The sequence below is a fragment of the Aquila chrysaetos genome, chromosome 2 (assembly GCF_900496995.4).
Source record: "Aquila chrysaetos chrysaetos chromosome 2, bAquChr1.4, whole genome shotgun sequence".
Classification (NCBI taxonomy): Eukaryota; Metazoa; Chordata; class Aves; order Accipitriformes; family Accipitridae; genus Aquila; species Aquila chrysaetos.
Genome location: NC_044005.1, coordinates 80,985,061 through 80,997,171, shown reverse-complemented (window position 1 = coordinate 80,997,171; position 12,111 = coordinate 80,985,061). Strand labels below are relative to the sequence as shown.

Here is a 12,111-nt window from a genome sequence, read left to right as displayed (position 1 = left end):
AAATAAGAAGCACAACTTTACAGTAATTGTTCTAACATAGAGCATGTTGAGTTCTGCGAAGTGAAACCATCACTCAGCAGTCATTGCTTTAGATATTGCTGTGATTGATCGAAACATCCACAGGTTTTTAAGTGATGAATTGCATGTTTTTATCTAACTGGTTCCCAGTCATGAATTTTTGAGTGCCTAGCAAAAGAATACACCATCAGAAATAGCCATTAAAATATTCTTATTTTATTTGTAACATGATCTTTTTTAAATACAACAATAATTTAATATAAAAGATTTAGACATTAAGTACATTTACAACTTATACAAAGCTCAAAGAAATATCGCAGAATCACAGCAAAATAGATTGGCATTATGATGCATAATGTTCCTCTGTTCTTGCATTAAAGCTGCTTAAAAGTTCCTTTGTCACAGTATTTGTAGCAGAGCAATTTGTGTGGAAATTGAGATTTCAGTCCCCTGGGCCTTGGTAACTCTTACAGAATAGAAACTCCTTTAAAGCACGCACAGTGGCATACTTGAATACATTCCGACACCCTTCCAAAGTTACACTTCCCGAAAAGTACAGAGACTTTCCTAGCTAGCAGTAACAGCTAGGAAATACCTCTAACAGTTGCATAAGGGCTTTCTTGAATTTGTTGTAGGTTTAATGTGAAACACTGATTTTGGCTCTAAAAGCCCTAGATAATTTAAATTCTCACCTAATAGCTTACCATAACAGGAAAGATCTAGATATAATCACTTGACCACAAGTTCTCAAATGTTCTCACTGGACAGTCACAGAATCACAGAATGGTTTGGGTTGGAAGGGACCTCAAAGTTCCAACCCCCCTGCCATGGGTAGGGACACCTTCCACCAGACCAGGTTGCTCAGAGCCCCATCCAACCTGGCCTTGAACACTGCCAGGGATGGGGCAGCCACAACCTCTCTGGGCAACCTGTTGTTCCAGTGCCTCACCACCCTCACGACAAAGAATTTCTTCCTTATATCTAATCTAAATCTACCCTCTTTCAGTTTAAAACCATTACCCCTTGTCCTATCACTACATGTCCTTGTAAAGTCTCATCCACTGAATCCTGCATTTCAAGGAGCTCAAAAAAATCTTCAGATTCTACATCTGCTCTACCCTGAAACACTGATCTGATAGATTGTATTTATGTTATCAATTCCAGTTACCATCTGTTTAGCTGGGGATTGTCTCAGTTTTATTAAATGTTCCTGTTCTGTTAAATAGTATGCGTGAGTCCTAAGAAAGATACTTATGTGGTATATACAGTATCATCAAAACCATAAGGCAAACCACAGAACTTCACAACAGCACTTCCATAATTAGGATACAATGTTTAACAGTGATTCAATTCTTGTGAGGCATGGTTTCCTGGAGGAAGGGATTATTATTATTATATCACTGTTGTTGTTGTTATTATTACCATTATTATTATTATCACTATGATTGCCACTCTGTGAAAACAAGACATAAATAACAAGAATGGTGTCAATATTCTGGAGGCCTCAGCAAAATGCCTTACTTTGAGAGAGGCAACCAGCCTTTCCATGAAATCCATAAGGGAAGTCAGGTACCAAAGGACTTTAGAAACTAGAAAACTGAGGAAAGAACTATCAGCACACATCTAAGTAGCATAATGCAGTAGAGTGTTAGAGTCTCCAAGAAAGATGTGCGAAGTAGTAGCGCTGGAATCCGAAAGGACTTTAGCCATGTTAGTATGGGATTGCATCTGGCTTTATCATCATGTCTCCAAGGAGAACTCATTAGCCTGGGGCTGACAGCATTCTGATGCAGCTAAATTTTTTTTTTTTCCCCGTTCAATCTAGCTCGCAAATTTTGAACTGTGATGTATGCTTACTGCTGTCAGCTGCATGAGTCTAAGGGCTCACCTTCCTCCATTTTCACTAATGAATTAAAAAACTGTCCTCAAACGTTTCCAGATCTGCTTGATACGGAGCAAGAATGTTTTACTTAAACTGACAGAATACATGGATGGCTTACCTACTGGCTATTTTATACTGAAAATATTTCTTCTGGGTTTTTTTTTCCACTTAGTATCAATGTTTAAGATTAAACAAATCAGCTACAGAGAGCGTGGGAAAGGATGCATCACCATAATCTTACATTATGTGCAAGAATCGGATTCAAGACTTTGTTCTGGTCAATATGGAGTGATGTGTGCAAAAAGAAGTTATTAGAAACTCTTTATTAATGTTGTTCCCTTTAGTAACCTCTATGAAGGTGCAGGGAACTTGGAGGAAAGTCTGTGAGAATCAAATTGAGATTTTCTCCCAGTCCATGATACCACTTCAGGCAACGGATACAATGGGAAATGGGTGTAAGTCCTAACATGTACATGACTGCATGAACAGTGTCCTTTCTGTCATCATAAAGAGGTGTCTTCTACATTGATGCTATTCATAAATAACCACAATTCATAAGTAACATGCTGTTTCTTTTCAGCAGTCAAAAATAAGAAGCAGAGCTAGTTCTATTCCTCTTTTACTGACTCCTATAAATCCAGAAAAAGCTGGTTCTGTTTGAAGATAAATAGTAATTAACTGTACAACACATTGGTGAAATCACCTTAGAATTGCTATACTAAATACATTCAAATTAGACAGTAATGAGCATGAAGAACAAACACTTCACGTTTAGATATTCTTTGCCAAAAGACAAGGATTTTTCTCCCTAAAGACACAGATCTCTAACCCAAAACAACTGTATTTTACTAAACAAGGGGAGTGTACTGTCATCCAAGCTCCTAATCACCAGATTTAATTTGTATACAGAGTGAGAGTTGCTGTTGCCAAACACTCATTATGGACGGACTGTAGCATTGCATATTTTGAGCATAATCTGTACAAAAAATTAGGTAGTTATTGACTTTGTCTCCTTAAGGACCAGAGACATTGCATGCACTACAGAGACCTTTCTTTCTTACATAGAGGATTCTTAGCTGTTCGCTAACTTCACTGCTTTGAAACTACAAATACATTTCTCTAGCCTTCTAGTTGGAGGTCACTGCTATATGGTACAGTAACCTTTACAGACCACATAAAATAAATGTTTCCTCAAAGAAGAAAATGTGTACTAGACTATCTTCTCCTGTTGCTGAAGCTGTAAATACAAGGTTTGAAATAAAATGATCAAAAGGTCACATCCAAATAGTGAACTTGGGTAACAAAGGTTAGACACGATAATCTAACTTGGTTTCTGTTGTGGCATACAGAACACTGGGCCAAACATAAGCTCTTGTATTCAATTCTTGTATTCATTTCCTGTAATTCAGTACCCCACGGGCTGCATCTCAGGGTGCTGAGGAAGCTGGCCTACGTCCTTGGAGGCCGCTTTCTATCATGTCTGAAAGGCCATGGAAATTGGGGAAGGCCCCCAGTGACTAGGAAAGGCAAACATGGCACTTATCTCCCCCAAAAAGGCCAAAGGATGATACAGGGAACTACAAGCCAGTAAGTATCACTTTAGACCCTGTGAAGATCATGGAGTGAATCCTCTTAGAAGCCATTTCTAGGCAATAGAAGAAGGTGACTAGGAACAAGCAGCATAGGTTGAGAGCAGCCCTGTGGAGAAGGACTCGGGGGTACTGGCGGATGAAAAGCTGGACGTGAGCAGGCAACGTGCGCTCGCAGCCCAGAAAGCCAGCCGTATCCTGGGCTGCATCAAAAGCGGTGTGACCAGCAGGTCGAGGGAAGGGATTCTGCCCCTCTGCTGCGCTCTGGTGAGACCCACCTGCAGTACTGCGTCCAGATCTGGGGTCCTCAGCACAGGAGAGACATGGACCTGTTAAAGCAGGTCCAGAGGAGGGACACAAAGTGATCAGAGGGCTGGAGCACCTCTCCCGTGAAGACAGGCTGAGAGAGTTGGGGTTGTTCAGCCTGGAGAAGAGAAGGCTCCGGGGAGACCTTATAGCAGCCTGCCAGTACTTAACAGGGACCGTCATAGTTTAATCCCAGCCAGCAACTAAGCACCACGCAGCCACTCGCTTACTTCCTCCTCCACCCAGTGGGATGAGAAGAGAATAGGGAAAAAAAAAAGGTAGAACTCCTGGTTCCGATAAAGACAGTTTAACAGGACAGAAAGGAAGAAAATAATAATGTTAATAATAACAATAATAAAGTGACAATAATAATAATAATAAAAGTATTAGAAAATACAAAACAAGTGATATACAATGCAATTGCTCACCACTCACCGACCCATGCCCAGTTAGTTCCTGAGCGGCAATCCCTTCCAGCCCCACTCCCCCCAGTTTATATACTGGGCATGACGTCACATGGTATGGAATACCCCAATGGCCAGTTTCGGTCCTCTGTCCTGGCTGTGTCCCCTCCCAACTCCTTGTGCCCCTCCAGCCTTCTCGCTGGCTGGGCATGAGAAGCTGAAAAACCCTTGACTTAGTCTAAACGCTACTTAGCAACAACTGAAAACATCAGTGTGTTATCAACATCCTTCTCATACTGAACCCAAAACACAGCACTGTACCAGCTTCTAGACAGAAAATTACCTCTATCCCAGCCAAAACCAGGACAGGGGCTCATAAGAAAGAGGGGGACAACTTTTTAGTAGGGCCTGTTGCAACAGGGCAAGGGGTAATGGTTTTAGACTAGATTCAGACTAGATCTAAGAAAGATGTTTTTTACAGTGAGGGTGGTGAAACACTGGCACAGGTTGCCCAGAGAGGTGGTGGATGCCCCATCCCTGGAAACATTCAGGGCCAGGCTGGACGGGGCTCTGAGCAACCTGATCGAGCTGAAGATGTCCCTGCTCATTGCGGAGGGGTGGGACTAGATGACCTTTAAAGGTCCCTTCCAACCCAAACCATTTCACAATTCTATAGGTTTATCAAGGGAAAATAATGCCTGAACAATCTGATTGCCTTTTATGATGAAATGACTAGCTTTGTGAAGAGGAGACAGCAGTAGATGTCACTTATCTTGATTTTAGCATGGGTTTGACACTCTCTCCCACAATATTCCTGCACCCAAGTTAGGACGTTAGAGTCTGGAAGGGTGGACAACTGGATGGCTAAAATAGCTTGCTGGGTGGTTGGGCTCAGAGGGTTGTGGTTAACAGATCATACTCTACCAGGAGACCTGTTAAAAAAGGAGTACCCTCAACTCTGCCACTAGGCTCAGAAACCCAGGAGGCTTGAGACCAGACTTTAGCAGTAAACCCTGAAAAAAAGACAACTTTGAGTACCTCAGCCTCTTCCATGTCTTTTGCCACTAGGTGCCCCTCCCCACTGAGAACCAGGCCCACTTTTTTATTGGCCTTCCTTTTGCTGCCAACGTACATATGAAAGGCCTTCTTGTGGCTTTGCACATCCTTCTCTACTCTCAGCTCTAGCTGAGCTTTTCCTTTCCTAATTTTAACTCTGCCCACCTCTGCAATGGCGTCATGTTCCTCCTAAGTAGCCCATCCCTGATCCTTTCATCAAATGTGTGCTGCTTTTCTGCATCTGAGCTCAGTCAGGTGTTTCCTGTTCATCCTTGCTGCCTGGCTGCCATGCCTTCTTGACCACTCTCTTCCTTGAACAAGGATGAGCAGTAACTGGAACAAAGCTGCTATCAGACTAAGATTTAATTGGTTAAAGTATGTATGGCTTAAGGCTCTAGTTAGTAGATGGTAAGTCACTTTGAGAGAAAAAGAATGTTTATGTCCTGACCGTGGCTCTCAGGAGAAGGAAAGGGAACTAGCAGTATAGACTTGGCGCTTCAAGCCAAATATTCGATGAGGTTACACAGAACAGCAGGGAGGTAGAGGAGTTGGGAATGAAGTTGAGCCAGTTAAGGGGAAGAGGCGGAGGGGGTGAAGTGTCACTTTATTTTGTCTTTGTTTCTTACCACCCAAAAATCTATTTTAATTGGCAATAAAATATATTATTTTCCCCAAGTCGAGTCTGTTTTGCCCGTGATGGTAACTGGTAAATGATCTCCCTGTCTTTATCTCAACCCATGAGTTTTTTCATCTTTATTTTCTCCTCCTGTCCCGTTGATGAGGGGGACTGAGAGAGCAGCTGGGTGAGCATCTGGCAGCTGGTCAAGGTCAACCCAACACATTTTAGGAAAAAGTCCTTAGTCTTTCCAAGAGATCTTAACAATTATTTAGTTCACCTCAAACAACTGAAATCAGAAAACAAACTTAAAAATTACCAAGTCTGTCAATGAAGGCAGTAATGACTTGGTAATCCTAAAATCCTTTCAAATGAAGCAATGAGAAATTATCAAACAAAATTCTACAGTCAAAAAACTTGTATTCTTATTAAACCCATTTTGCAGCAGACTTGATGACCCAGACTTATTATATTTGAATATAAAATAAACTTTTCATGAACATGAAAAAATAGTTCACTTGAGGCACGTCTGAATCATCTGGCTTATACTTTGATGTAAGGTTGTTCAGATGGTAAGATTTATAAAGAAGTAGCGATTAACACCTCAATCATGAAAACAACCTTCAGGGTAAGTGATCATAACACATTATGTTTAATTACTTATTCCTTTTAAGATGTTATATTGTGCATCTGAAGATAAAGTAATATTAGTGTTTCAATTAACTTTTTAATATCAAACTCAGTGGAATATACATATATGTGTTTTCTTCTTGTTTTATTTACATAATTGTATACCACTGCACATTCAGAATGCAACATCACATTCATTTGTGATAATGAAGATACAGCTATACTCATTGATTGTATCTCCTTATTTTGCTTTTAATTCTAAATTGCTGATTATGTTCCATTTAATTTATAATTCCATAAACAGCCATAAAAGAGTTACACTTGTTTGCACTGTGTCTTCAGATTCTCTAACAAAGGTTTAGTAACATACCAAGCCAAAATTAAATCTGACATAGTCTTTGATTCTGCTTTGATTTCCTTAGATTATGAACAAGTTTCCTGTGTTTATAGTAACATTTATGAAATCAAAGGATTCTGAAATCATATAGAGAAAAACAGTTTCAGAGTAAGACGTATTTAGAAGGGTATCTTAGTGCTAAAAGATTAATATGTAAGCATGGTGTTTTCTTACTCACAACATCTATCCTCTGCACTTTAAGTCTCATATTTGTTACATCACAAAGCATAATGTTCAGAGTTGCTTGTTTTTTTCGAACATTTTCAGTACAAATTCAACAGTTCATGTAACAACCATTAACATTCATCGCTCCAGCCAACAAATGGCTGACCATTTAGACAAAACAGATTTTAGATTCAGTGACTGCGGACTTATCTTTCATGTTGTTATATCTAACACTCAGGTACCACCAACGTACAAACAATAAGCCGTAACAACTGTGATCTTGAGTAAAGAGCTATTCTACTTCAGACTTTCAGCCACTGATTTTTTCAGTTAGTTCTATAAACTAGGCTAGACTTCCCTCATGTAAAGACAGGAGGTATGGAATAAGAATGATCAGATTGGGGAATTAAAGAGTTCACAGAATTTTGTAGCTAACTGGCTACCTAGAGCCTTTATGCTATGCTACTGTTCAAGTTTCTTTGTGGTACCTAAGCATTAAACACCAAAAATAGTTTTCCAGGCCTATGTCTTTCAACATGAAAGTTTAATGCTATTTCAAATAAATAAGTAACTTTTGCAATGGAGTGTATAACTGGGAAAAACCAATGATGTTTCTGTGCGCTTGGAAGTGAGTGGTCAAACTAATGTAAGGAGACAGTTTGTAGCTTTAGTATGCTAAAGTCTTAGATCTGAAGGAACAACATATGTCTGTTTGCAAAGATCCTTTTGGGCAACAAGGATGACGTATAGAGTATATATACAGTTGCTAAAGAGCAAATACAAAAGAACAGCAGCAGCTGACAGAGCTGGAATAGTTAGATCTTGTGTTACCAAGAGTAGCTAGTGGAACTGAGCAGTATTGTTTCACAGAGCAACACTGGCCAGCCAAAGCAGTTAAAAAACAAGAGGGGCTAAGCCAGGGATGGGAAGTTCGTGTCACTGGGTCATCTGCACCTTTGATGTGGCCTTGCTATCCAATGGGATTGAGGACAACTAAACATACGCAGGCGGCTACTGCAGAAGAGGGGATGCAGTCATCTCCAGAAGGTATTTTAAAACAAACACACACACACCAAAAAAACCCCCAAAACACACACAGAAGAAAGGAACTGTTTGCTTTTGAAAAGGATTACTTGTGTATTTGGTATCATCCTTTTGTTACTTTTCTCCTCTTTCTAACATAGTGCTGCTTTATTAAGTCACTTCTTATTTTAGGCTGGGAAAAAACAGTTTCTTGAATGCCCGGATCAGTTAGTTTTATTTTCCTAAGTAGCTGGGCTGAGACTTTAATCAGGGTTTATTAGTCATATCTAGGGTTTAAGATGACCATTGTTGCTGCCAATTACATCCTGACAGAAAGGATACATCTGTGCATTTGTCACAAAAAGTGATCACAGTTTAGATAAGAGTCTACCTGAGCTGCAAAACAGTAGATTTTATCTTAGCAGTGTTGAGAAAAAGTTATATTTTAATAGTTAATAAATTATTTTTAATGAATTTTGGTTAAACAGGTATTTAAAATGAAATAAAATTATGAACAATATGAAATAAACCCAAAATAAGATAAATTTATGGAAAACTTAAAATTAAGAGATACATTAGCTGCCAAAATTTTAGAGCTTACAGAGCAGAGATCAGTGCCTTCTCCAAGACGTTACATTACATGATGAAAAAAATTTTAAATGGCTGATGAAAGTTAATATTTTTAAAATAAGTTTTTATAAATAAGATGAAATATAGTAACAAAATTTGGCCTAGCCCATTTAATGCATTGTGATGTTTCCAGTTTCCATTCAAATTTATAAATCTGTAATATTTTAATAATAGTCAATGACTAAAGTCTTCTCTCTACATTAAAACTTTTTTGAAATACAAATGATCATTGAAATCAATACGTGCTGTTACGTAACTTTAAATATGCCTTGTCCATGACAAAAAAAAAAAAAAGGTTATTCCTAAATTTATGAAATTACTGAAGATGAAGTGGAAATACACCTATCTTTCCAAGAGTTAAATAAATTACTTCTGTTGTACTGTTATAAATTCAGTACCTTAAATACTAGTATTTTGTAGTTTTGAACTATTTTCTTTCACTATTTATAATTATAAAGCTTGGTAGTCTCAAACAGTATAATTACCTTTTCTGTAGTGTAAGTAACAAAAAAAAAAAAGTTAAAGTAAGTATGAAAAAACAGCTCTTAGCTATTTGAATTGTAATTGCAAGAAAAAGTTTTCAAAACTTCAAACTACCAGAGAACTACTGTACAATTCTGTATGTTTGCCAGGGAAACATACACTTGATGCATGCTTTTTTTGCTTCATAATCCAGAAAAGCAACGTCTTGCTCTGAAAAGACATTGCTTTGAAATCAAATTACTTTCACTCACTTCTGGGCCTGCTAACACTGCAATTTCATTTTAAAACCTTAGTTCAACTGCTATTCCAAACACTTTGTATTGGATGAATTACTCCTTCAGGCTTACTGGTACATTGCACAGTGGATGTCCGAACAGTGTCACTTTAAGAGGGGCGGGGGGGGGGGGGGGGGGAATCACTGGTTGTAATTAAGTGATGGGCAATCTATCACTAATTTTTGAGTAATGTTTCAGTGTTTGATAAGACACCTGGATATCACACCACCCTTGTTAGTAAATAACTAACACTAAATAGTAAACAACTATTCTTGTAAATATACTGAAGCAATTTGTACCAGTACATAACTACCTGTAATAGTAAACAACTACTATAGCTGATTAAAAAAAAAACAAAACAAAACAAAAAAAAAAAACAAAACACTCACAAAAAAGCCCCAACAAAACCCAACATCCTATCCTTGCTGGTTAAATGTGTTAGGGAAAAGAACTCGTCAAACTGCTTAGTGAATAATGAAGAATCATAAAAGGAAAGCACACCTGCAGATTGCTTGTTCCTTTCCAAATTAGTCTCATAAGCCCTTCAGGTACAGGTGTCTTGTCTTTTATGAATGCAACTGGGAATTCTTACAGAAACATATATGTAAAGATGAAGACAACTATTTCATCATCTATGAATTAAAATTATAAATCTGCAGCACCACTGCCTAATGAACCAAAGTTTCTGTGACATCCAAGCAGTACTATTCAGAACACAGCCCTTCTGAAGAAAAGGGGGGGGGGGGCTTTTAAAATTTTGGGCAAGAGAATTATATGGATTTTTCCAATTTTTACTAAAATGTCAAGGATAATTTTGAAGAACATAGCACAGGTGGTATGTGGACTAAAGTTTGTGGTGAATTGAAGAAAGATATGCAGCTATATAGATACTCCCAAAACTGTACTTGTTCTTTTCTTGGACAAATTACATTCCTCAGTTCAGTGGATGCGAATTGCATCCTTCCTAATCTTATGAATTATGTGGTATTCATCACAGGCTGGAATGGGTAGGAAAAAACATTTTATGCAGACAGAATGCAGAAATGATACAACTTGAGGCAGACAACTATAAATATTTCTGCAGAGTCATATGATGCCGTGTTTTCAGGTTGCTTAAGCTGGATGTATCAAAACATTAAGTATGAACTACTTGTCCTGCAGCATGCAGAGCATTTAAATAAATGTCAACGTTATTTTAGAGAAATTTTACTACATCTCTACCCATTAAATATTTTGTCATTAATTCTATAAAAATGTAAAGATTAACACTGAAGGCAACAGTGTCAGTCCAACAGGTCAGCCAAGTCAAAGCGTTTCTATGGTTCTGTGCAAATTCAAATGACAAGGTAGCACTTTACTATATTTGTAAAATTTGCTCTATCTATGGTAATACTTACTTTCTTGGCTGAATTCAGAAAACATTGATTTTATTTGCACTATATAATCTCTCTTTTAATGTGTTTCAGCTGAATGTATGGGTGACTAAAGAAATCATAAATCAAGCCTTAATGTAAATAACATCTTGAGCTACTTAGCAAGAATTGGATCAAAGTTCTATTTGAATAAGATTGATTTATCCTCCAATAAGGAGATGATCCTGTGTACTCTTCCTTGATTTAGTTGAGACCATTGCTAGAAAATTAAAAACATGTAAAACCTGTGAAATAGCCTTCTCCACTGCGGTAGAGAGCAAACCATACCTGTGAAGCCAAGGGGACAGGAACACTGATAGCCTCCAAGCCTGTTGATGCAGCTTCCTCCATGCAAGCAAGGCGAAGTTTCACACTCATTTACATCCATCTCACACAGAGACCCGTAATATCCAGGTGCACAACTACAGATGAATCTTCAGAAAAGGGAAAATCAGGGAAGTCAGCAGAAGTAAACAACATGATCCATTCCAATATTCTGAAGCTATATGTATGTCCTGATGTCAAGCTGGTGTCCCTAATCATCATCCATATTAAAATAATTAACAGACTTTTCTCATTTCCGTGTCTCTGAAACAAGCAGAGCGATTTACTCTCTTTTAAATTAATAGGAAACCTGCGCACAGTAACTTTAGCTGAAGGTATAAGGAATGACTTAAGGGCTAATGTTCTTTTGACACAAGCCTCTGAATAACTGTAGAGTGTTGTGGAGCAAACACAAGATACAAATTTTTCTCTTGCTTACACTTAACTTCTAGTAAACAGACATTAGAAAACATCATTGTTGGAAGCTGAAAAGAGAGATGCAGCAATCTAACTGAAGATCAGTTTTCTTCTATTTCACTCGTATTCCAAATAAAAAAAAAGAAAAATAAGAGGTAAGGCAGAAAAGCATTAAGTTGTGCTGAAGACAGTTTGCCTTCTGTTTTCCTCTCGGGTCACATAAGAAATAAATAGCCAAGTCAGTAGCATTTGCTTATCTCATTTTAACACAGAATCCTTGTCATATGCTGAAGGTCCCATCCAAACCTCAAGGCAGCAAGCAGACTTTATACATAAGAAAATCAGGGAATTACTTTTCATTTAGTAGTAACTAACCTGTTTACGAGATCCAGGCACGTTCCATTGTTTTTGCAGGGTCTCGATAAGCACTCATTAATCTCCACTTCACATAGTGTCCCAGTAAAGCCATGTTGGCAGGAGCACC

General features: G+C 38.2%; 1 protein-coding gene across 2 annotated transcripts in view; it reads right to left on the bottom strand.

The window, feature by feature from the left end:
- Positions 1-12,111, bottom strand: part of EYS (eyes shut homolog) — a 1,018,924-nt gene that overhangs the window by 492,448 nt on the left and 514,365 nt on the right. For both annotated transcript variants that reach the window (XM_030007184.2, XM_030007189.2), the window contains 2 exons: positions 12,003-12,110; positions 11,175-11,320 (listed from right to left, as the gene is read on the bottom strand). In XM_030007184.2, the coding sequence (XP_029863044.1) occupies positions 11,175-11,320; positions 12,003-12,110 (254 nt within the window). The remainder of the gene's footprint in view (positions 1-11,174; positions 11,321-12,002; position 12,111) is intronic.